Here is a 27,425-nt window from a genome sequence, read left to right as displayed (position 1 = left end):
TAAATGTAGGGTTCTTCCCTCTCTTTTCCACAGCTCAACGATTTGCACAAAAATCTCTCTGGTGGAAGTCCTGAATCTCAATATTGTTGATATTCATAAACTATTGAAATTGCAGCCAAACAACCAAAGGAAAAAAAGAGTACAGTGATTACCATTACAAAGGCTAGATTTATCAAGTTAGTATACAATGGTATCTGAGATACACAATTATTTCCTATTTTAAGAATAGGGAAATATTAGCTATCTCACACAATATTGTGGGACAGCTGTTGGTCAGTGCAGACTTTTCAATAGCAACCTATATAAACAATACCTAGGCTTAATGGAGACTATACACGAGGAAAATGAAAATAATCCTTTGAAAGTCCAGAGCCAAAATAACTGAGGAAAGAAAAGGAAAAAAAGGCAAAAGCTTAATCTGAATCACTGGAAGCACTAAATAAATAAATATCTTTTCCTTTCTACATCTGAGATTTGTCATAAGAAAGTGTCTGCTTGCTTCAGATGTCTGTCAAACTTCATTTAACACAGCAGCATGTGATAAAGTGAGCATTAATGCACACTCCTTGAAAATTAATAAACATACATTCTACCCCTTATACAACCTGACAAAGAAAAGTGAATGAGACGTTTGCTTTACATTGCCTTTGAGAATGAGAAAACACTGACAATGCTAAAAGCTTCTCTTTATTCATTTTGAAGCCATATCAGTGATAGACTTAAGTGTAGAAGAAAACCCTCCCCCCCAAGCACATTCATATTCACTCCAAGGAATGAGGAAGCATTAATAAAGCAGAAAGATCCCAGCTAGAAGCTTGGCTGCATGTCTTCCTCTCACCTAATAAGAACATCTTTAAAAGGAATCCTGTAGTTTCAAGAATCACTTTGGCTGTCTTCCATTTACAGACCAGCACCAGATATGAGAAATTTATAGTCCTGTCTGCTTATTACATACAGCTGCATATTTTAGAGAATTCAGTAATGGATAAACACTAATTTTAGATGCACTTCAAAAGGATCAGATCAGATGTAATCAGATAAGCAATGTTTGGATTCCTCTCCAAACCTTCTCTGAACTGCTGCTCAAATAAAAAAAATGGTTACTAACCTTTTGTAACTGTTATTCTTTGAGATGTGTTGCTCATGTCCATTACATTGTAGGTGTGTGTGCTTGTCCCATGAACCAGTGCTGGAAGTTTTTCTCTCAGTAATATCCGTGGGGGACTGGCTCTGGCACCCTCTGGAGTGGTGCGTGTATGTGCTGGTACAAGAGGCACCAGCGGCTCTCCACTCCCTCAGATCCTTCTTGCCGGAACTCCAACAGAGGGGAAGGAGGGTGGGTCATGGAATGGACATGAGCAACACATCTTGAAGAACAACAGTTACGAAAGGTTAATAACTGTTTTTTCTTCTCTGAGTGATTGCTGATGTCCATTCCATTCTAAGTGACTCCCAAGCAGTACCCGAAGTGGGTAGGAGTTCACAGATGTGTTGATTGCAACACAGCTCTGCCAAATCCAGCGTCATCTCTGGCCTGCTGGGTGATGGCGTAACGCATCGAATAATGCACAGTCTTTCAGGTCATGTAACTTGCTGTCTGTCCTGTGAACAGTGCCAGGCTGGCAAAGGGGAGGTCCTGGATGGACTGCTGAACCTTCACCGTCAGGCCTGATGACTGCAACCAGGTCGCACGCCTCATGGAAATGGCCGAAGCCATGGTCCAGGTAGGGGAGTCCGCCGTATCTGAGGTCACTTGGTGGGCTGCCCTGGCCACAGCTCTGCCCTCATCCAGAATAGCCAGGAACTCCTTCCTGGGCTCCTCTGGCAGTGAGTCTGCAAACTTGGCCATGGACTGCCAGATGTTAAAATCATAATGGCCAAGTATGGCCTGCTGGTTGGCCACTCTTAGCTGGAGGCTGGCCATATAATAAATCTTTCTGCCAAAGAGATCAAGCATCTTCATCTCCTTATTCTTAGGGGCCAATCCCAGTTGGCCCTGTCTATTGCGATCATTGGCTATTGATACCAGCAGTGAGCTTGGAGTGGGGTTTGTATACAGGTATTCAAATCCCTTAGCAGGGACATAATACTTTCTCTCTGCCTGCTTGGAGATGGGGGGCAGGGAGGAGGGAGTTTGCCATAAGGCCTTGATCAGCTTTACCCCTCTCTTGTGGACGGGCAATGCCACCTTGGAAGGGGCTGCTGCAATTAAAAATCAAACAGTGAGTCGGCGGGTTCCGCCAACTCCTCAGCCTTCAACTCCAGGTTAGATGCCACCCTCTTTAGAAGCTCCTGGTGACCCTTTACATTGTCTTTGGGAAGTGTGTGGGAAGGTTCCGCTATTGCCTCATCAGGCGAAGAGGATGAGGAGCAGGTAACAGGGGGTTTGCCAACTCCTGTAGCCTCTTCCAGGGGAGCCTCAGCCAAGGCTCGCTGATCCTGGGGACCTTGATCTGACTCCACCGGTGACCTGTACTGGGAAGATGGCTTTCGGTGCTGCGCCTCCAGTGACCGGCGGCAGCATTTGGTGGATCAGTGCCGGTACCCCAGTGATCGAAGCCTCACACTTTGAGAGCGGTGCTGCTCCATGGACCGGGAGCGAGAGGGGCGATGTCTTGGCTCAGGAGATTGTCGACGTGCTGGTGGGGATCTGTAGCAGCGAACCAGAGACAGATGACGGGACTCAGGGGACTGGCATCTCGGCTCTCTGGAGTGGTGCTGCGAGTTTAGAGATGGACTCGGCTGCTCTGGGTATTGGTGCCGGGACTTTGGGGACTGGCGATGTGCCTCCACAGGTCTGCACCAGAGACCTGCCAATTGATGCCAGGATCCTGGGGAACGCTGCCTAGAGTTCTGGGAACAACGCTGGGAATGCTGATAGGTAAGCCGACCCGTATCCGGGGATTGGCAGCGCTGCCCAGGTGAGCACTAGCGAGGCACCTCTTGCATCAGGGAGCAGTGCCACACTGATGGAGACCGCTGGAAAGGTCACAGGGCAGGCTTACCCCTCGAATGGGGCACCTCTCTGGCTCCGCACGAGTGGCACCAGAAGAGACAATATGTCCTTAGCAGCCTGAAAGGCCTCTGGCATGGACGGCACTGCCACGTGCCGAGTGCCTCTGCTGTTTCCTTGGGTGACAGGCGGGTCTTGAGGGGATGCAACAGCTCAGCGGGTGCTGGAGCCTGGCCAACGTCCAGAGGAGAGGAGCTGCCCTGCACTTTCCTCCGGCTCGCTCCTTCCCTTTACATAGGAGAATGCCCTCTCCTGGCCTTTCTTTGCTTTTTAGCTGGTACCAGGGTTGGGGATGCTTGGATCAGATTTCGATCTAGCCAACTCAGAGGCCGGTGTAAGGGCCAACTCCATAAGGAGCACTCTAAGTTGAATGTTCCCTGCTTTTTGGTTCATGGCTTGAAACTTTTACAAATGCAACACTTTTTGTTCATGTGGGTATCCCCCAAACATTTCAGACAGCTTTGATGGGGATCACTGACTGGCATAGGGTTTTTGCAGTGGCCACAAGGCTTGCAGCCTGGGGATCGGACCATGCCCTGTCCCACAGGGGACCAACTATTGCTAACTTATGCACTAAGGGAACTAATAAACTATACAAACTTTCTAAGAACTATATACAAGAGAGTCACAGTTTTAGAAGGAAAGCTTGCTGAGGCAAGGAGACAATCCAGCACCGTCACTGTTGGTAAGAAGGAACTGAAGGAGGGGGCAGCTGGAGGTGCCCCTTATACTGGTGCATACACGTGCCACTCCAGTGGGCACTAGAGCCAATCTTCTATGGATACCACTGAGGGAAAAACTTCCAGCACTGGTACATGGGGCAAACACACAGACCTACAATGGAATGGACATGAGCAATCACACGAAGAAGAATGAAACAGTATATGCTGGGATGCATAGTCCTCCAGATGCTATACCTCCATACTGAAGAAAAAGGGAAATTGATATCTGTACCATTTTCTCTAAATTAGGTGAATCCCTCTGGCGCCGGGCAAACTGGCAGTACAGCTCATGGTTACACAGCTTGGGTACCATCGTTTTACTCTATATTCTACTTAAAGCTGTGATTCCGTTCTGCTGGTACTGATTGCTTGTTTAATCTCACCTATTCTTTGGAATGTTTTCTATCTTTTGCTGTAAATATTGTCTATAGAGAAGGGACTGGAAATAACAACAGTAAACAAGACTTTAATTAGAAACAGAAACATGTATTGAATCTATGGAAGAATTTCAGATGAGGACCTGATTCAAATCCCACTGAAGTCAGTGGAAAGAATGTCAGTGAATTCAGTGGGTATCAGATAAGGCCCATGGGGCTTAATTCTTAAGTCTCTATTCAGGCTATGACTAAAGACCAAGGAAGGACTTCCAACCTGGGCCCATAATATGCATGTTCAATAATTCATATAATTTAAGACTCAACATAGTTTAAACACAGAAGGTAAAATCCTGGCTCCACAGAAGTCAGTGAGTTTTTTGTCATTAACTTGAACGGGACAAGGATTTCATCCACAGATGATACTATATAGCACATCATCTTTATGTTTCTTTACCAGTACATTTATACTATTAATGTGACACAGTGTGGTTTACTGATTCTATTGCCAGCTCTGCCACAGCCTCCATCTGCTATCTTGGGCAAGCCAATTAACCTCTCTCTGTGCCTTAGTTTTCTCATCCATACCAGAAGCATAACATTATGTACAAAGTGCTTGGAGAGCCTTTAATGAAGATCCCTATACAAATGTAAAGTAATTTCATTAGTATATTTTTCTTTGTGCGATATAACTGGGGCAGGAGTAATGAAAAGACAAATAGAATCATAGACTTTAAGGTCAGAAGGGACCATTATGATCACCCATTCAAAAAATCAGAGCCAACATGTAGTGATACTGACTGCCTTTAAAACTGTTTCAGTCTGAAGCGAAACTATCAAAATGGCAGAGCCAATAGAAAGTAGTTATGAACAACATGAGAATCTAATACAACATAGTGTTATTTATTCTTGAGTGTGCAGTTGAAAATGGTATAAAATGTTCCAGGACTAATTCACTTTCCAGTGAATAATACTGGCACACTGCCAATGCTTTAACACAAAGAACTATTAAAATCATATTGTGATAACCTTCTACCTTCCATTAGTGAGCAAGAGGAGTAAAAGATGCCGGGTGAGTGTGGTCAAGCCCTCTGTTTCCATTAAGATACACAGAGAATAGCACCAATGTGTATCTCCATCTTTTCCTAATTTTCTGTTTGTTCACATTATAAACACCTAGCACTTACAGGAGTAGCTTTTCATCTTCCGAACACTGTAATAACATGAACTAATTCACCGATGAAGTACACCAAAGAAATAAATGTTACCCCAAATTCCCAGATAAGGAAAGATGGTAACCCCTATTCCTCTAAGAGGGACTTTCCCAAAGCAACAAGTGAAGTGAGCATCAGAGCTGACATTAGAACTCAGGAGCTCCTGGCTTCTAGTCCACTGCCGCATGCCTATCTATGCTCATAAGCAGTTCAAATATGCAAGTCTCAACTGTGCAAATCATAATTCTCTCCACTAACTACAATCAAATTAATGGATTCGTGATAATCTCCATTAACTAGAACTTGTTTAGTCATTTCAGGTGGCCAGCTGCTACAGGGTAACACCATTGGAACCTCGTGCATCCTCCATCCTTTGTAGCTCTTTTGTAATGTTTAGGGAATTTTATTTGCTTCATAATAATGCCAACTGTTTTCTCTCTCATGGTGTGTTGTTTATGTCTTTGTTACTGCAACAGCTGTAGATACACCAGGACAGACTCTCTACTAGTAAAAGTCAGCATAAAGTCAATGGAGCCATGCTGATTTACACCTGGTGAGGATTTATCCTATGAGATTTAATTCTGCATTGCCTGAAACTCAAAGCTAGGCAAAAATGCACCTGTGTATTTCACCAAGAAAAATCCATTCCTAAATTCCAAGCTGGAACACTTTCCTACAATTGTCCTAGCTAACTCTCTCTTCTTGGCTGTTGAAAGGGAGTGATTCCAGCCCCTCTTGCTTGCTGTGCTTGTCAGCGGTGCTACCCATCTTTTGGTTGCTTGGAGAAGACAATCTGTACCTCTCTTTGGTGCCTGGATGGTTACAATGTTGCTGAGCTTTGCCCTGCTTAAGCAAAGGTTTCCCTAACTTGTGTAATAGAGAGGTATCATGTAGAGAGGAAGGATGGTCTTGTAATTAAGGCACTGGACTGGGACTCGTGAGATCTGGCTTTAATTTCTGGCCATGTCACAGACTTTCTATGTAACCTTGGACAACTCAATTGATCTCTCTGAGTCTCAGCTGTCCACCCTATGAAACAGGGATAATGCTATTTCCCCAATATTTTTTTTTGTCTATTTAAACTGCAAGCTACTTGGGTAATTACTGTCTCTTACTATTTGTTTACTCATCCCCTAGCACAATGGTGCTGCACTCTTCTGTAATAATCATCATCACTATTAGAGTGCTACTGTAACCCACACACTTTCTGGGTGTGGTGTTCTGTCCCATCCAGTGGTACTGAGACAACTTAGAGAGATAACATGAGTCTGCTCTACAGCCTTAGCTAACAGCCTGTTGGCTTTTAGCTCATGCGGTAGAGGCTCATACACTAAGCTCCAGAGGTCCTAGGTTTTATCCCACCTACCAATGACCGGGGTCTGTCAGTGTTACACTTCAAAGCAGAAAAATAGTAAACTCACCCTTAACACTAGACAGGCCAGCCGTGGTTTTAAAAAAATGGAGAGCAGAAAACTGCTCAATGAGGCCAAAAACTGTTATAAAGCCTGAGTGAGGAAGGAATCCCATTCAAACCTAGTTTTCATTTCCATGAAGACCCTTAGGTTACTACCTATTTGATTTAATATCATGTTCAACTTTCACATTATACTGCTCTATTTTGTTAGGCGTGATAGACATAATGGTCCCAAATAACTGTGCTAACATGTTTGTCTAATCCTCATATACTCTTTGCTTTATTTATACTTCCTTTGCCATTTGTCACAGCTGTGTTTGCTTTCCTTTTATTTCAAATAAGTTTCTTAGTCTTATTTCTTATCTTTCTATTCAATTCCTATTGCCAATATTTCTTTATTATTGCTGGTATTAGCTTATTCCCTGTACTGAACTCATTCCATGCTCTGGTGTGTTTACCCTTCTATACTACTCTAAGTCTCTCTGTTATCCATGATTCATAATCCAATCTTGTTTTTCCTCTATGAGAGCCTGTAGATGGCTCTGCAGCAATGCTGGGGATGCACAGTGAGGGATGTGACAAAGGTGCAGGGCAGTGACTGGCAGTTAGCAGTTGGAACTGCCCAATTTCCAAGTCAGTGGTCTGAACCCATCCAATGAACTGTGACAAAACGTGGCTCTGCTTGTGCCAGCCTTAGAGACCAGTAATTAGTCATCTAAATAATTGCAGTATCATGTAATTGCTCATGTTTTGTTTCTAGCTTCATGAATTTCACTGGAGAAAGGAAATGTATAGCTGCCTTCAAGAAGAACAGGCAGATTGCAATGAATAATGGGGATATAAAATATACAAAATAATCTGTGTTCTTTTTTCTAGTCACCAATGTGAAGATTTATTAAGATCTTTGCAAAGCCTTCATGACAGTTTTAATTAAAATAAAGAAATCAGTTGCACTTTTCATTTTGACTGTTGTAATGGGGATCAGAGGTCACGTCTGAGTTTATATGTAGTGAAAAATCACCTAAAGGCTTGATAAACCAAGTTTCATCTCATTAGCTTAAGTGTCCCACAAATGCAAATAGTGAGAATCTGAATGCCAGCCCCTTTTCTCACCAGAAAAAGTACAGAATTTTGGTTAATGGCAGCATTAGATGTCATAAGTAATACTGGTAACCTCTAAGCATGGAGATAAATTCCCACTGCCAAAACTCTAGAAATTATTAGGCATAAAATCTCAACTTCTGAAGCAAAAGAACATCATCATGACAAAAATAATATAATTATTTTTTAAAAATGTCCTTTTGTATATTATTACCACCATCCTATATTACTAGTATATAAAAATAAATCCTTTTTATTTTTATTCAGCTTGGAAAGTGAAACTAGAGTGCTCAGTTTCACTCTTGCTGTTTTTTGTACTTCAGTACAATTGTGTTATGTTTCAGTTGAACATTAGAGTGAGAACATTTCAATTAAAACAGCTGTTTTCATTGAAATAGAATAATTTTGTGACACTTTTCTATTCTTATTAGTGCTTCTCACCTGGTCTTCAGACAATATGAAAGTTTTTGATATTTCTCTATCATCATCATCTAATACTCCCAGACAAAAAAAAAGAATCAAAGAAATGTAGGTCTGGAAAGGACCTCAAGATGTCATCTAGTCCAGTTCTCTGCATCAAGGCAGGACTCAAGTATTCTTAGACCATCCCTGACAGTATTTAAATGGAATATAGACAGTGTAATTGAGAGTAAAATACATGACAGGGATGTTGTAATTATTAAAAATCCAAACACTGTAAATCCAGGAAATTCAAAACTCAATTGATGTCATGCAATTATCATAAGATTATGATTAAGGTATTTGCATGTTTGTTGTATCAGATTACATTAAACAAAATATTAAAAGTCACATTTTCTCCCTCATGTTGTCCTTAGAGGGCACGTTTAAGATTATCCAAAGATTGAGTTGCTTGGGTGCCTTAACTGTGCATGTCCATTCCATATCTTAGGTTTGGATTGTTTTTTAAAAGTTAACCTTAACTCTGAATTTCCTGGGATCATAACACTTGGTATTGGGCTAATGACAACATCCCTGTAGTATATTTTACCTTAAATTACTGATATGTGCTCTCAGCCTTACATCAATTTTAATAAAGTTTTTGATTGGAAATTTCTTTAATTAGAAATTTCATATACAAACACAAAATAAAGCCAAAGGAATTATTACCATGTGATGTTGTTAATGATGTGAAGACATGAAGCATCAACTTTAAAGCATTTTTAAAGATTTCAGCTATTTTCACTGGTGGTATGCTGTGGCTGCTTTATGCCATTCCCATATTGGTCACTTAAGGTGGGTTTATAGCTACATTATTTCACCAGAACAGTGCATAGCAGCTGGAGAGAGTATATTCTGGTTTACCTCTCCCTCCTGTCCTCCAGTTTCTCCCTGCCTTTACACCTTCTCACACTCCCCTGCACGTCCATACATAAATTTCCCCTTCCTTTCTAGATCCTCTTTATTCTTTGCATACATACCCCTATTTCCCCATCTCTACTGCATCTCCAACATTCCCTGTGCATGCACACACTCATACACAAACCCTTGTGTCCTTCTCCCTCCTGCCCACTCTGCTGATCTGATCTGGTGCAACAGGTATCCATTGAAAATAAATATGTAGGATGAATGCTTATTTTGGATGCTATTTTTCAGAACTGAACATTTATCCATCAGCAGAAGCTGAGGCATAACGTTTTTCCCTTCAGAAAAACTCATTAAGAATTGCCATCTTTCAAACTGGCCACCATCGCCAACTGATTCCAATTTCAATCAAGCCAGGGAAGATCGTGACTTCCTATTCTGTCAGGAGGCAGAGATTTCATTGATAACAATAGGAGATAGGTGGCCATTTTGCAGGGGTCATCTGAGAGCCTCCTGAATTTTCAGTCCCATTGAGAACAATGGGAGATGTCAGTCATTTTGAAAGAGGGCAGTTCTTTAGCTCTGTAGAAGAAAATGATTTATCAGACCCTCGTAAAGAAGAAACTTTTAGTTATGAAGAAATATGGTAAACAATAGCCATTAATCCTAAAGAAATTTTTCATCTGTAGGGCACAAGATTTAAGTGATTTCAAATTCTGGAAAGTTTGAAGTGTTGTTATTATTCTGTTATTAAGATCATTTGGGCCAAAAAAATGTCTGACACCAATTTTAAACTGAGAAAAATAGAATAATTCATTCATTTCTAGCTAATCAGGCACAAAACCTTTGCATGTGGGCATCCTAAGTCTGACCCCTGAGTATATACCAGGGTTGGCAACCTTTCAGAAGTAGTGTGCCGAGTCTTCATTTATTCACTCTAATTTAAGGTTGTGTGTCCCGGTAATACATTTTAACGTTTTTAAAAGGTCTCTTTCTATAAGTCTATAATATATAACTAAACTATTGTTGTATGTAAAGTAAATAAGGTTTTCAATATGTTTAAGAAGCTTCATTTAAAATTAAATTAAAATGCAGAGCCCCCCAGACCGGTGGCCAGGACCCGGGCAGTGTGAGTGCCACTGAAAATCAGCTCGCGTGCCGCCTTCAGCACGCGTGCCGTAGGTTGCCTACTTCTTGTATATACATTCTGAGTATCCTGAAATAAGGCTGCTAATAAAAAAAAAGGAAGAAAAAAAAAAGGCTTGCACCATCCTTGTGCAAGTTACTCAGGAGGAGATTTTCAAAGGGACAAAATTGGTGTCCTATTCCTACTGAACATCAATAGTAGCTGGGAACCTAATTCTCACTACTGCTTGTGAAAATCTCCCCCTTCATCTTAGTTTCAAAGTAAAATGGGAATAATAATAGCTACTTACACCTACAGGAGGATTAGAAGGCTTAATTAGTTAAATGTGATAATTGTGGTTACAATCAATCAATAAAAATCATAATTTGATGCTCAAAATTAGTTTCAAGTGTCTTATTTCTCCTTCCTTACCTGCCGCCAGGTATTCCCACAGTCAGATGTTATGTACATTTCTTCTTTATACTCAACCAGCTGGGAGCCCAGATTACCTGGACACAAAGGCAACAAGTAAATAAATAAATAAAAAGGCAAAGCTTGCATTTATATAAGACCTTTCTCCTTAGCAAAATGAGCAGGAAAACAGATGAGGATCAAATCAAATTTTGCCCTGGGATACTTGACTGGGACTGGCCTGATTTCAATGAGAGTCACAAGTGCATGCTGGCCCCAAATGATGAAGTAGGATTACTTTATTTTCTGCAGTAACAATAATTAATATTTGCTGTGTTTTTATTACATATGTTTAATTTCCACATAATTGGTTGTTGAGAGCTGGATAGTAACTGCAGGATGGGAAGAGTCAGGCTAATCCATATGATTTAAAATGACTCCACTGAGTAGAAACAGCATGGTTTGTGAGAGGCCCATAAGACGACTTACCCAGACCTCCAGACTTTCTCAGAGTTATCTTGGAGACTGAAGTTCTGTCATCTCCTTCCCTGGTTCCCTCACCTCCTTCCCTGCCACAACACCTTTCTCCCTGCACCTGGACTCACTTACTTACTCTCTCTCTCATTCCTCGTTCTAACTAGAGTCCATCCCCAACCCCACTGCTCCTGTGCGATGAACATTGGAAGAAGCTTCTTCTGCCAAAATGCCAAATTGCCCTCACTCACCAGATGGCCAGCCTCCGTAACCATCTACGACATCTTCTCCTGCTCCCACATACCTGCTGGTGCTTTGTAGTATGAGGGAAGAGGTAGGACTTGGCAGGAAAGCGAAGGGGGCAAGTTATACTTATAAGTCAATGAAGGGGCAAGGATCCTGGCATGGGGTGGGGGGAGAGAAGGGCAGGGTGGAGGATGTAGAATACAACACACTCCTGCTATAAGTCCCAACCTCCTCTGAGAGTTCACAAACTTACCTCTTTCTTGACATATTGCCCCACAGAGGCATCTCCATTAACTCTAGGAAAATGGTCAGCCCTTAAGGTTTAACAGGTGCCTCTTGCTTACTCTTTAATAAACTACACTTAGTACTATTATTTATTAATATTATTATAGTATCCCTTAAATCCCCAGTAGGGTTAAGCAATGGTCACTGTATTTGGAATAAGAATCTCTCTGATTCAGGTTGTGTGAATATCTTTTGATGTTATCTTGGCAGAAGCACTGCACAAAATTAACAATAAATGAGAATGAGTGTGTTTTTTTTCATTTAGTTTGCTCATGCTAAAATAAAAGAAAAAATAACATTTATTGAAGATCTAGGCCTTTGAGACCCATACTCTTGGTATACCTAGAGGCCAACTCTCTTATGGCACTATGTAAAGTACCATCTTAGCCTCTTTATTCATCCTGAACCACTTTTCCTGTTTTATCTGGCTCATTTTATTCAGTGGTAGGAACATTTAAAGGAAGATTTATAGCACTTAAAAACAGTAGGTATCAAAAACTGTGTAAATAAAAAAAGATTCTGAAGTAGAATCATATTCTCTACTCTGACACTGGCCAAAAAGCTAGCTCAGTATTTTGACAATAAACACTGAAGAGCAGTAGCTAGTCTTTAGAGGGCTGCAAAGCAAACTTGTGACATGAGATCTCAACAAATACAGTTCCAAATGCATAGATTTCTATCTTGTGACAAGCTGCTCTTCAAATAACCAACTGTTAAACTGCCAGTCAGTTTACAGTAAGCTAGAAGAGACACAATCACAGTATGCTTTTGCACCTAAGTGTTATTATTGAGGGGATTTTGCCTTAAATGTATGATTTGTATGTTCTTGGGGAAAAAATAGATGACATTTGTCAGATTTTTTTAAGTAAAAGAGACATAAGGAAAGAATATACTTGAGATTAGGATAGCATTATGAAATTTTACTAACATACTATATAAACAAATGTGTTAGCTATGAAAACACATACTTAGGGTTTATCTAGGATGAAAGAGACTTGAGAGAGATTGATAGAAAACACTGTCCAAATTTATATGTTCCATTTACACCATCAAGATTATGAGTACTTGGCTCTTTAATAGTTTAACTTTAAATTATTTAACCCTAATTATAGCTAAAATGGGATCAGAAAATTCTCTGTATCAGAGAGTTTATTGGAGCTAGCCTAGTATTGGCATCTAGCAGTGGCTGTACCTGATGCTTCAGATGATCACCAATCCTACCTTCAACCCCACTTCACTCTGAAAAAACCCAAAATCGAGTACAACGAACAAGCCATGCAATTCTTTGAGGGGAAAATTGCTTCTTGACCCTTAGGTAGGATTGGAAGAATTCAATTTTTATTTTTAATTTTGAAGGATAATATCAACATATATTTTAAAGTGTTTTTTAAAGCTATTTAGCGATTTAAATGTTCACCATTGTAGGAATTAATAATGGGGGTAAGACAATTATTTAGTGAGGGTAGAATATGTCCTGTGCCTCTCATTGAGGTGGGTTTATGATGTTGGCATACATAGGTGGCAGGTATAAGAGGCCAGGGAGGCTAAGCCTCCCCGAACAGCCCCGAGACCCCACTTGTCCTCTCCCCCGGAGATCTGCCTCTTCCTGTCCCCCCTTGCCCACATGGGGACCTCACTCAAGCGGTGAGCAGCTGGCTGGCCAGTGGGCAGGGAGGCTCAGGGGAGGAAGTGAAGAGGTATGCATGGTGGTGGGTGGGGCAGGAAGGGGGTGAAGAGGCGTAAGTGGCAGGTGGGGAGCTGTGGAGGGGGTGAACAAGTGCGAGCAAAGGGGGGGAGAGGGCAGAGGGAGGTGGTGAAGAGGCACGAGAGGCAGGCGGGAGTGGGCCGAGTGGGACCAGAGGGGTGGAGGCTGAGAGGGGCAGGCCTAGGGGGGAGCCATGGTCTGAGCGTGCGCAGCTTCCCTGAATGGAGGAATCACGCATCGCCCATGTTGGCACAGTAGGGGAGTTACATTGGCGGGAGGAGCAGTTCAGTGTATGTATACTTCCGGTGTTTTGTCAACGAAAGCTGACTTTTGTCGACAAAACTGTGTAGTGTAGACAAGGCCTAAGAACTTTTTGGAAACACTGTTAGTTTTTGGGTACAATGCTGTTCTTTTAAAAATTACAGCGCTCAAGTCTTTTGGTTATAGTAACACTGGATTCTTTTGTTCTCTTTTACACCGAGATGCCAGCATCACAGAAAACTATCACAATTAAAGATTGTTTAAATATTCCTCCTACTGAGAGACAATATGGTAATATCTTTTACTGGACCAACTTCTGTGGGTGAAACAGACAAGCATTTTCTTCTGAAGAGCTCTGTGAAGCTCAAAAGCTTCTCTCTTTCACCCACAGAAGTTGGCCCAATAAAAGATATTACTTCATCCACCTTGTCTCTCTAAAATCCTGAGACTAACATGACTACAACAACATTGCAAACATCCTTTTGAAAGCGATTGGCCTGAGCTGCAAAATTGGGAACTGAGTTCTGATGCAAATTTTCCCATAAATTCAGGTATATTAATATCTAGGTTTTGGTGTGAACCAGTCTCTAATTATGAAGAAACTATCACTATCAGTCCTAAAAGTCAACTGAGAAAAGGAAGTAAAGTGGAGTTGCTTTGAATATCCTCAGCTCCTACACATCTCAGTGAGACTCAGCACGTGCCAGAACCAACCCCATAATCAGGAATCAGGGAGTCTTTTAAAAAGATACTGGAACATCAAATTTAAAAGACACCTACAAAAATGAACAAAATGTTTGCAACGCTCCTAGCAAATTAAAGTACAAACTTTCTCACCTTCCTTCTGGGTAACTGCATATAGGATATCATGTAATGTCTGTTACACCCAATATAAAACAAAGAAAAGAAAATGGACAATAGCAAATCATGAATGTGCTAATGAGGGAAAACACAATGAGCATGGAACACAAAAAACAATTGCAAACAAAGAGAATAATTTGAAAGACAGGTGAGTTCAAAGGGAGCTATGGGCAGCTCCAGGGTTTAAACCACCATCTCTGATCTTCTTTTTCTCTTTAGAGTTATGGACCATGCTTCTTCACTCCTAACTTTGAACCTCTCTTTCACACCATGCGATCTGATTTCCTTTATAGCCAGAATCTCTCTAACTATTCCACTGACTGCTTTCCTGTCTGTTTCTAATTTCCTCTCCTCTGCTAAACATGTTTATCTTCCCCTCTCACGTTCTTACTCTCCTTGCCCTTTGTACTGCTTTCATTACTACTGACTCCTGGTTCTTTTGAATACAAATCTCTGCACTCTTATGGTTCCAGTCTTATCTTTCCTAGCATTTCTTTTGGCTGTTATGGGTTGGCAAACTCTCTTTCAATTTTCATTCCATACCAGAGGGTTCGGTTCCTGGTCCACTCCTCGTCTTCCTTTGCACAGATTATAGTAGTCAACTATTGCTATTTTTGCTTTTTGCTATCATTTATATGCTGGTAATACTAAGTATTCTTATCTCTTCTCTCTCTTATTGGTACTTCTCTTCATGATCCAATATAACTGTACTTTTTTAAATTGCAAAGTGCCTTGGCTAAAGGAAGATCTTCTGTAAACTAAAGAGCAGTCGTAGTAGTTACTGGGATAGACAGTCTTTCATACTAGGTAGTTGGTTTGATGATGACTGGACGATACTACCATCCATTTGCTGTTTAGTAACATGAGGTGGGATTATGGGATGTATTAGCAGGAGTATTGTAAGCAAGACACAAGAATTCTTCCACTCTACTCTGCGCTGGTTAGGCCTCAACTGGAGTAATGTGTCCAGCTCTGGGTGCCAAATTTCAGGAAAGATGTGGACAAACTGGAGAAAGTCCAGAGAAGAGCAACAAAAATGATTAAAGGTCTAGAAAACATTACCTATGAGGGAAGATTGAAAAAATTGGCTTTGTTTAGTCTGGAGAAGAGAAAACAGAGGGGAGATGATAACAGTTTTCAAGTACTTAAAAGGTTGTTACAAAGAGGAGGGAGAAAATTGTTCTTCTTAACCTCTGAGGATAGGACAAAAAGCAATGGGCTTAAATTGCAGCAAGGGCGGTTTAGGTTGGACATTAGGAAAAACTTCCTAACTGTCAGAGTGGTTAAGCACTGGAATAAATTGCCTAGGGAGGCTGTGGAATCTCCATCATTGGGGATTTTTAAGAGCAGGTTGGACAAACACCTGTCAGGGATGGTCTAGATGATACTTAGTCCTGCCTTGAGTGCAGGGGACTGGACTAGAAGACCTCTTGAGGTCCCTTCCAGTTCTGTGATTCTATGAGTGAAATGAGTTGGTAGGTTTGGTTTTTGTTGTGCAGAAATGTGCTTTTGTCAAAAATATGGCCACCAATGGTGCTCTTGCTTACAGGATTTGCAGAGAGGCTATGTGTTGCACTGGGAAAAGGAATGAACTTTTTCAGCTGTGGTCTAGGACTAGGAATGTGAACTAGGAAGCTTTTAGCCGGCACCTGCAGCATCTACATGCAGGAGTTACAGTACTTTGGTGCCCACAGCTATTCAGATCCCCATAGTCCGAACTGCAGGGCAGCATAGACAAACCCTAGGTCTTCTCCAGGTCAGAGTTAAGAGACATGTAGGCGGTGCATACAGGGAAACATGATTGCTGCTGGGTGTACTGCACCTATTCTGTGGATTTATAAGCGACTTAAATTTCCATTGCTGTCAAGGCAGCATTTTTCATGGGAACTACATTCCCTTTATATATGTTTTTAAAGTCAAGTCTCCAACTGCATTAAAAAAACCCTGCTAGACAAGACCAGCCAGCTACACAGTGCCAGAAGTATGTCTAACAACACTACAAAATATAAACCAATTTACAACAATGGATAATCAGGTAGAACAAACCCCTCAAGTTAAACAAACTCTGAAAATAAAGAGACAAAAATCGAGTGAAAAATCAGACACAGGAACACTAAGGATTTCACGAGCAGTCAAAGTGTCTTGAACACTTCCAACCTCCAACTGAGTGCAAGCATTAATGAACCATATGCATAAGTGTAGCAATCAAGAGAAAGCAACCAAAAATGTGCATAATAGCAGCCAATGCAATCAAGTGACACAGAAAGTGAGAAAGAGTCAAATTGTGAACAGCCCCAGGAGAAGAAGCCAATACATGAGAGAGAAGAATGAAGTGAAAGACATTATAAAACAACACAACTGATAAAATATTGAAGAGCTACAATCTGAAAAGTTCTGTTAAAAAAAAATCCCAAGCAAATTCTGAAGCTCCATGTAGCTGCTGTGAAGTTTGTGATCTTCCCTCACTGATCAGTCACCTCTCTCTTGGCTTTCTTCACCATGTTCAAACTTTGCCCTGATCTTGAAAGGCTCTTCACAAATCTGCTCTACCTCAGCATTTCTTAACCAAGGGTCTGGGGCCCTGGGGGCATGAACAGGTTTCAGGGGGGCCACCACGCAAGGCCAGTGTTAGACTTGCTGGGACCCAGGGGAGAAAGTCGCAGCTCTGCCATGTAGGGCTGAAGCGCGGGGTGCCAAGCACTGCCACCTGGGGCTGAAGCCAAAGCCTGAGCAACTTAGCTTCATGTGAGGCCCTGTGGCATGGGGCCATGGGCAACTGCCCTGCTTGCTACCCACTAATGCCAGCCCTGGCTTTTATATGCAGAAAAACAGTTGTGGCACTGGTGGGACCAGGGCCTGCTCCAGGCACCAGCGAAGGAAGCACCTGCGGTGGCCAATAGAAAGGGACGGCAGTCCGTCTGGTATTGAGGCGGCACGTCTGGGTTTTCAGCGGCCGCTCAAGCGCTCCGCTGTAGTGTTCAGCGGCTATTCGGCGGCGAGTCCTTCACTTCGTGTCTTCCTCTTTGGCGGAAGCTCAATCGGCTTTTCCTTTATTATTTTTTATTTTTTTATTTTTTTTATTTTTTACCGCTGGGGGCGGCAAAAAAGCTGGAGCCAGCCCTGGGTGGGATGTGAAGTTTTTATAGCATGTTGGGGGGAGGAGGGCTCAGAAAGAAAAAGGTTGAGAACCCCTGCTCTAGCTCATGGTATTGTTTCCTATCATAGCTTCTGATTTTCCCTCTTCTCCCATTGGCCCCCATTCACTTCACTCTGCCAGCATCTCAGCCTCACCAGTCTGTCTCCCTTTCACATCTCCATGCTTTCTTTCACACTGCCCTTTATAGTGCCTTGGAACACCTATCCTTACATGAAGTAATAAGTAGACCTGGAGAATAACTCATGTTTCAGTTTGGTGCCCATTCTTAGAAGAAAAACAAATAAAAAAAATTCAGTTTGACCGGAACCCAAAAATTGCTGAAAATTTTTGACAGATCAAAAAGTCTGTTTTGGGTCAAACAAAAATATATTTATTTCTGGGCATTTTTAAGGGCTAGATTTACAAAATATACAAAGGATATAATGCTAATTGTCTTATAACTTTTAGCTCGTTGGTTAGTGCACTCACCGGGGACACGGGAGACCCGTTATTCAAGTATTTTATTCAAAGTGGAACAGCATCAACAAGAGAACCCAAGCCCAGAATTGCCTGGTGATTAGGGCACTCGCTGGGAAAGGGGAGCCCTGGGATCAAATCCGTGCTCCTCAGAAAGAATTAAAACTTGGTCTTCCACAGCCCTGGTGCAAACTCTTACCACTTGGGGAAATGTTATAAGGCGGGAGGTAGTGGTGGCAACTAATTTGGCTAATTCTTGTCACAATTAGTTTTGGGTTGACTGAAACTACATTTTCAGCAAATAAACTATTTGTCCAAAATTCCCCCCCACCCGCTCTAGTTCCACCCATCCATATTCTAGGGTTCATTGAATGCAATGCATGCACATACAAACTGCAGCACCACTGCCCATCTCCACTGTTTGCCTGGTGATTTGGACCAAGTTCTGCCCCTGGCTACATCAGAATAAATCTGGAGTAATTTCATAGGAGCACAGCAAGAGCAAGTCTTTTCATTTACCTCAGTGGGGTCTGGATCAGGTCCACGTGCACTGTCTCCATTCAAACAAATAATAAATAACTAAATACTACTACTATACTCTGATGACAGTTCAAATTTATATTGAAAAAGTTATTCCACCATGGGCTGAAAAAGTAACCAGCTGTACTGTATACCATTCAAAGCTGTAAATGAGACTATTGTAGCCCACAGGAGGTCACTTTTTACCCATAAAGCCAAAAATGTTCTCTAATAGCTGGAACCTCAGGGGTATAGGTTCACCATACTCTTTTAAAAGATTTTTCTACAGACTCCCTCTGTTGAAGCACTTCAGGCTTAACTTATAAGATCATGTGAATTTTCTCTACCAATAGGCCTGCTCACTATCTTGAATTACTGCAAGTGAATTCCCTCAATTTTAGTTTCTGTTCTTACACAATTTAAAACTTAGCTTTACTCAGAGCATTGCTGACACCCCTTCTATGGCCCAAGCCAGTGTGTGACCTTTATGTTTATTTTATTTTCATGCCATTTTAACTTTTTTCAGTAATACATTTTCCATTCATTAATGTGTGTTATGTAATCATTTATGTAATTAATTAATTTTCAAATCTTTTTCTTTTCTACATTATAGAAGACTTGCTTCAATGCAAATAAATGGGTACCCAAATGCAACCCAGAATGGGACAGATTTAAATTCTTCAAATATGGGGTGTTCCCCCACAAAATTTAGTGTAATATCATGCATATCCTCTTCCAGATGTTTCTGTAATGTCTAACGCATTGTTAGCTCATGTAGTCATATGATTTGTTTCAAGCAACGGCTAGCCAGCCAATACTTTTTTTATTTCAAAGCTAATAGTCACATCATAGAGCAAGAAGGCAAAACTATTTTTTGGTCAAATGGCCCTTCCCCAGCCAAGTGGTGTTTGTTTGGCAATTTGAAGTTATTGTTTTATAATGGGGGGGGGGAATCTGACAATGTGTAGTTGAGAGGAATCTGTATGTGTCAGTAGAAGTCAAACATCTGTCTGTTCTTTTTTCGTTTATTGCAATGGTGTCATAACATGCAATCTCCATGCATGAAGACATGAACTTTAATATAACATATACAGCACATCTGGGCCAAAGATGACAAAGAATAACTTAACTGTTCTGTACAGCAGCTGAAGTACTCAATATATTTTAATTAACCTCTGCAATTTGTTCAATATGTACTATTTGCTTGATTTATTATCTGGAAAAGAGGCTAAGAACAGAAAGTTAATAAACTGGAATCTGAAAATTTACACTTCTCTTAGCATTTTTCAAAGAAGAATCCTTTACAGGTTTAAGGCTGAACGTAAAAATGTACACATCAATTGGTCCACGCTGAATGGCTTATACCATAGAAGCTTTTGCCAAGATTAAAATACAGTAAAATCAAGTGTAAATGTGAAATCCTATTATATTCCTTAAAGGAAGAAGACTAGTTTTAAAAATAATGTTTTAATGTGCAGCTGTTACATTTAATATTTTGTCTGCACAATTTACATATATTTAAATACTAACAATATTATTTCTCAGAACTATTTATGACATTTTAATAAAGTAGAATTTTCATTCTGTAAATTACAAATACTGGGGCTTAAAATGATGCAATGTTAACATCCTATTAATGTCTCTGTCCCAAGTATTCTAGGTATTAATGCTGTTCTCTAATTATAATTATTTTAAATAAAAATAAATGTACAGTTCAATATCCTGAGCCCTGTGATTTGCACACCACTATTCGACTCCTTCTCTCATTGAATATAATGGCCATTTATTTCATTCAGAGCATGATGTGGCCCAAAGACACTGATTCTCATACACGCTGAAACACCCACTACCCTTTACTGTTTCACATATATTTATCAGTTCTCTGACCAGGCCCCAAAGGAAATACAGGCTGTCTCTGAGTGTAAAGTATGTCTGGTGAGAAGTGTGTGTTTATTGTACCAAGTCTGCCAGATAAGACTGAACACCTTTCATTTCATCGCTTACGTGCACCAGGTTTCAAAGACTCGACACCAAGGTAATACATGTTAATTGACTCGGGCTTTCCTCTTTCCTGGTGCAAGTAGTTGCTGTGTAAGGGGCTTTTAGAAGAGGCTTCAAAAACAAGATTTTCTCTCTGCTTGACTTGGACATCAATGATTCCATGGCACATCCTATCAGCATATACGTCTGCCCCAGTGTTCTTGGCCAAACTTTCCTCCTCTCCCACCCCATGCTGTTTTGTAGCGAGATGTCTGCCAGCTGTGTACCTGGTTGCTCCCTTGTGCTGCCAAAGACAGCTGTATTTCAGATGTGAATTGACTCCTGCATGTATTTAGAGCCAACTCTTCCAAACTGCTAATCCTGGAAAAGTCCTTATTCACAAGAATAGCCCACAGACTTCAGTGGGACTAGTCCCATGGGTAAGGGTTATTAGGAATAGCCCCATAGTTTGGAAAGCATTTGAATCTGAACTACACTCAATCAAGTCTAGTTCACAGTCTTGGTCCATATCTTCAAAGCTCTCACAGGCTTGGGCCCAGGAGATCTAAAAGATTGCCTAAAATGCCTCGATGAGGACTGTGATTGACAATTCTACTCCTCAGGCGCAATGGAACTTTTTAACACAAGGATACAGCTCATCCCTGCAGGAGACAGAGCTTTCTCAGGGGCTGCTCTCAGACAAGCCTCACCACCTTTTACTCCAAGGGCAAGGCATACTTCTTTAGCCTTTTCTGATATAAACCCACATTTTAAAAAATAAACAAAAACAACCCTACCAAATCCAAACAGGACAGTGCACACACAGAGGGAGAGGTTGAGAGAAAGCATAAACCACATGTAACCAATGTTTGTCACATTGCTTCATGCACTCCTTGAAGGTGCTCAGATACTATGGTGATGCATACATACAAAAGAGCATACATAGAAAAGAACAGAATACATAGAACAGATTTATGATACTTTTCTATAATGTCTGCCCACAAAGGAAGTTGTTGTTGTTTTTTTAAAAAATACCAAGAAACACGCCTGTAACTTAAAAAACCTAATTTGGATATTTTATAGAAAAGTGCAGTTTAAAGACATTGGGTGAAATCTTGGCTTCATAAGTCAATGGCAAAACTCCATTTTTACCATGGTTTTCACCTCAGTAGCCACAGGACAATTTAAACAATAATTAGCAATTACATTTTGGTTTTGGAAGGTGTATGGCATCTGCCAGTGTTTATCAAAGTAACTGATGGTGTCAAACCTTCCACTGATGTAAACTGAGACAGAACACCCAATAACAATGAGAAAATATATTTTTTCCAAATAGAGTAGCTCTGTGTGTTTGTGTGTGTGTTTAATTTAAATTTAACATAAGGCACAAAAATAAGAAAAGTATCAGAGGGGTAGCCGTGTTAGTCTGGATCTGTAAAAGCAGCAAAGAGTCCTGTGGCACCTTATAGACTAACAGACATATTGGAGCATGAGCTTTCGTGAGTGAATACCCACTTCGTTGGATGCATCCAATGAAGTGGGTATTCACCCACGAAAGCTCTTGCTCCAATACGTCTGCATCCGATGAAGTGGGTATTCACCCACGAAAGCTCATGCTCCAATACGTCTGTTAGTCTATAAGGTGCCACAGGACTCTTTGCTGCTTTTACAGATCCAGACTAACACAGCTAATAACAGATAAACATGGCAGATACTATGATACTATTGAGTGTAGCCAGACTAACACGGCTAAACACTGGCAGATGCCATATACCGAAAGCTCATGCTCCAATACATCTGTTAGTCTATAAGGTGCCACAGGACTCTTTGCTGCTTTTAGAAATAAGAAAATAAAACCTAAATAAACTGATAAACTGATATTATAGCTCAAACCTGATGTCTCAGTAACTTGAAGAAGAAGAAACATGACATTCAGAGGAACTGAATTGTTGACTGATAAAGGTAAAAAGCAAAGTAGATTTATATGGACATTTTTCATATTGATTGGTCAGCATATCTATGGGGATTTTATATGTTACATGTAGTTAGTCAATTCTCTCTAATGCAGAGGTCTTCAATCTGTGGGGTGCGCCCCCCTAGGGGGATGTGGAGTAACATTGAAGGGGCACAGCTGGGGCCCGGACCCCCCCAGGGGCCAGAGAGGAAGTGCCACCCAGCTCTGCTCTTGGCTCTGGCCCCAGCTGCCTGCCCCATGCCCAGGGTCTCGGCAGCCTGCCCCGTGCCTGGGGCCCCGCCCTTGGCCACAGCTACAGGCTCCTACCCCAAGCAGTGGCCCTCGCCTCGGCCAGCTGTGGCCCCACTTCTGGCTCGGTGGAAGGGTGCAGACAGGGGTAAGGTGGGTCATGAGGTAAAAAGTTTGGGGACCACTGCTTTGATGCAATACAGTACACGTGGCATGACAGAGAACCCAAACCTAACTCCTACACCCTCTGCAATAGCCACTTTTACCTTATCTCTCATACCTGCCTTGTCATGGATAAAGAAGTTAATAAATACGGTAAGATAATTATATGTGCATTAAGTGTAAAGAAAAAAAAGATTTGCCATACTAGACTAGAACAATGGTCTCAGTGGCCAGTACACGATCCTACAGAACAAGATGAAACATTTCATCATATAAATATGAAGAGAGGAGGCTAGTCCAGTGGTTAGGACAATTGCGAAAGGCTTGGAAGACCTGGAGTCAATTCCCTGCTCCACCATAGACTTCCTCTGTGACCTTGGGCAAGACACTTAGCCCTGGTCTACACTGGGGGAGGGATCGATCTAAGTTATGCAACGTCAGCTACATGAATAATGTAGCTGAAGTCAACATTCTTAGATCGACTTACCATGGTGTCTTCACTGCAGTGAGTCGACTGCTGCTGCTTCCCCGTCGACTTTGCTTGCGCCTCTTGTGGCGCTGGAGTACAGGAGTCGACGGGAGAGCACTCGGGAGTCGATTTATCGTGTCTAGACTAGACGTGATAAATCGATCCCCGTTGGATTGATCGCTACCTGCCGATCTGGTGGGAAGTGAAGACACCCTTAGACTCTCTGTGCCTCACTCCCCCACATGGAAAATAGGGATAATAGCGCTTTCCTGCTTCACAGGGCTGTTAGAATAAATACATTAAAGATTGTGAGGGACTCAGACACAATGGTAGTGGGGGCCATAAATGACTGATAGCTAGATACACACAATGCACCTGTCCACTTGTGACATCTTGGGATAAATAATTCCTTCCAATCCCTGCAGGCTACCGAGCAGAAAGGTTTATAACCTTTCAACAATTTGACCAATCACATTTGACCAGTCAAATTCCCTAAAATCAGTGGTATTCAGTCGCAAGTGCACTAGGGCAATGTTTATAATACAGTCTATATATTATTCTTCATGCGACTAAACATGATCCACAAGAAACAACGTTTTGGGGAAAAAAGCACTTTCATGCATTTACCTGCCCCCATTATGAGCCCTGGTGCAGTGTCCTTGGTATGGACTGTTCCTGACACATATGGATTGTCTGCCCAGCGGAGATGGAGATGAAGATGGCAATCAGGCTTTAGGAATAAGAGGAAGAACACAGTATTTTACAAGCTGTTAACAGCAGTTCTGCTACTTTGGTAATTAATGCACAATCAGAAAGTAGCATGCAGTGACAACTGCCTTACAAAAAGGGGGAAGTGACTGAATTTCACAAAGCAGGGTCCAGAATAAAATATTAGTCTGATGTATCTAGCGGGAACCAATTACCCTGGCTCTGTATATTTCCATGGCCTTAAAACAAGGTCTGCAATTCAGAAAGAGACAGTGTGAAATTATAGCACAAAATAACTTTGTGACAGAGTGACTGCTTGGATCTTTGGAAGAAGTAATAAAAAACACCAAAGATTTATTTGTTGTTGTTGTTGATCATCATCTCTGGGCTCCTTTATGCAGTTATCAGCTAGAGAATTAGATTAAAAACAACTATTTCTACTGAAACATCTTCTGTCAGGAAAAAAAATCATTATATGAAAAATATTTTTAAATGACTTTTTTGGAGTGAGTTTGATTGTATCTCTGTTTAATTAACTTACTGCTTTCTGCTCTTTCCACAGTGGAGCTCAATATTCCTCCCACTAAAGTTAATGGAGCATGGCTATTGACTTCACTGAGAACAAGATCACACCCTAAGGCCTGGTCTACACTGCAGGAGGGGTGTGTGTGTGTGTGGGGAGATCGACCTAAACTATGCAACTTCAGCTACGAGCATGAACCATGTATTGCTGTAGCCCAGTCTTCTGAAGGGAGTCAACATCTCCCCCAATCTCAGTCTTTTATTCCTACTATGCAGAGAGGGATAAAGATTAGTCTGTCCCCCTGACTACGGACATATATTCTGCCCAAAAATGCAGAGATCTAAGAGTCCAGTGGAGCAGAGAGCCTGTGAGAAAGACACAGGGGATCTGCTTGTCAGGGCTGTCTCAACAAAAAAACTAAAATGTTGTGGGTAAATGGGACATGTAAACAAACCATAATAACGTCCATTCACAAAAAGAAAAGGGTTTTTGACATGACTAGCCATTTGACTTACATCTCCAGACAACTGTGTAACTCCCCCCCACACACACATAATAGGGTAATTGTGTTTTAAGATAACAATACAATGCAAAAACAGAAATAAAAAGTATTCATATTTTTAATCCTATTGATGAACTGCTCTTATTCCCAGACAAGTTCCTTGCGGTGTAAAATAATTAATAATAAATGAATGATTGCCTTGAATCAGGATGCATGGTAGGTAAATTAGAGCACACTTGTCCCATACAAGTCAAATTAAGCCCTAACAAAAGAACGTGTAATGCCGCAGATGGAGCAAACCAGAGATTAATTTGGCTCAATAACTTGTGAAGGCATGCTTAATGTAGAGAAACTAAAACATACATCTACAGCTGGTGTAAATGAGAGGAGAATGTAGCTTGGTACTAGGTGCTTGAGATGACTTAACTACTGTTCATTTATTTACATTTCAACATATTCTACAAATAGTTCTTGTGCACATTGGATAAAACATTAAAAGGAATCACTTACAGGTTTGCAGTTGGTTGGTTTACCATTCATATCAGAAATTGGAGGGGTCAGATAGTCCCAGTCACGGCCTTTGTTGTAGGTTATTAGAGTTGTAACTTTCCCATCAATTTTCTGATTGGCCAAAAAGACTCCTTTAACACCTCTGACCTGGAGCATAACATTAAGAGGGTTAATGACCAGCCTGCAAACACTTCTTCAGCATAGATCATTCCTGGTTTAGAGGTTCCTTAGAAACTGAATATTCCAGATACTTACCTACTCTTAAAAGAGAATGGATATTAAAAAACAAAACAAAACAGTTAGTGCTTTTGGTTTCTGAACATATTTTAAGACATTAAGGGCATGTTTATACTACAAACTTTTGCCAATGCAAGTTATTTTGGCATGAAGCTGCTTCAGTTACTATCCTGCTTGTGCACGTGCATACTTGGCTCCGTGAGTCATCACTGTGCATACTCACCAGAAGTGGTTGTATCAGTGCACACTGCAGTGCACTATGGGTGAGCATCCCAATGTGCAGCTCAGCACTCTCCAGTGCACTCTCTTTTGGGAAGTTTTGGCAATCCATAGTGGGGCAGAACAAATCACACAGTGGTGACTGGGAGCAAGGGATCAACTTCCCAGCATGCAATGTTCTCCATCGAATGATGTCATCTATCGCCCATAATTTTCATGCCTTTTTAAAAAATTTCACAAACCCGCACTGCTCTCCTTGCTGTCCGCCATCTCTGACAAAAGCACAGAACCTGCACAGCTCTTTACTACTGTCATGAGCCTTGCAAGCACAGGATGCATAATCTTCCAGTATTTGCAGAGCCACAAGAACTGATTCATCAAGAAGTGTGATGATTTTGTGGAGGACAGATTGCTGCAGGACACAGAGAGAACCAATTCAAGTTTGCTGGTGGCATTCACAGATGGTGTAGCCTCACTTCCGGGTCTGAGAAATGAGCACTGATTGATGGGATTGCATTGCAGTGCAGTCTTGGGACGACAAGCAGTGGCTGTCAAAAACAGGACACCTGGCAACCCTAGTCAACATAGGTAATGCAGCGTCTACACCCATGTTGCAATGGCCTCGGTACATCACTCATTTCTCAACACTGATTGGAGAGGTGTCATTACTGTGTCATCATAATGGGACGCTTACATTGGGAGGAAATAAATTTAAGTGTAGACACATGCACAACTAGGTTGACACACAGTGGCTTGACCTAACTTTTTAGTATAGACTAGGCCTTAGTTTCTGTAGCATAGAACATTGAGAAACCTAATGCAATATCTACAATTACATATGTGCTTTCTTACTGCATACTGCTATTATGATTTCTGACCATATTTCTTTAGTTCTTAAAATATGAACCACTCTAAAACGTTTAGTCAAGTGTGTAACTTTATATGAATACTGCCACTGAAGTCTATGAAACCACTCATATGAATGAAGTTCATTAATGTAGTAGAAGGTACAGCAATCCTTTGGACTGAGGCACCAATTTTCACTTATCACTTATCAGAGAAAGGTTCAAAAGAATTTTCGTAGATCATCAATTTTAGGGCCTGATCATCGAAAAACTAATTAGGTTACTACCATTAGAAGTCCCAATGACATTTTCAGTAGTCAGTTAAAATGATTCCTTAGTTTTGCTGTACAATATTTTTATTGCTTTTATTTATTTTTGTTTCACTACTCCATGTGCCAGATCCCC

At 41.2% G+C, this 27,425-nt stretch overlaps 1 protein-coding gene across 9 annotated transcripts in view; it reads right to left on the bottom strand.

The window, feature by feature from the left end:
- Positions 1–27,425, bottom strand: part of SORCS2 (sortilin related VPS10 domain containing receptor 2) — a 489,498-nt gene that overhangs the window by 58,577 nt on the left and 403,496 nt on the right. For all 9 annotated transcript variants that reach the window (XM_045018304.1, XM_045018301.1, XM_045018303.1 and 6 more), the window contains 3 exons: positions 25,720–25,866; positions 24,104–24,206; positions 10,720–10,796 (listed from right to left, as the gene is read on the bottom strand). In XM_045018304.1, the coding sequence (XP_044874239.1) occupies positions 10,720–10,796; positions 24,104–24,206; positions 25,720–25,866 (327 nt within the window). The remainder of the gene's footprint in view (positions 1–10,719; positions 10,797–24,103; positions 24,207–25,719; positions 25,867–27,425) is intronic.

Source organism: Mauremys mutica, chromosome 5, assembly GCF_020497125.1.
Source record: "Mauremys mutica isolate MM-2020 ecotype Southern chromosome 5, ASM2049712v1, whole genome shotgun sequence".
NCBI classification, from domain to species: domain Eukaryota; kingdom Metazoa; phylum Chordata; order Testudines; family Geoemydidae; genus Mauremys; species Mauremys mutica.
This window is presented reverse-complemented; position numbering and strand designations above follow the sequence as displayed.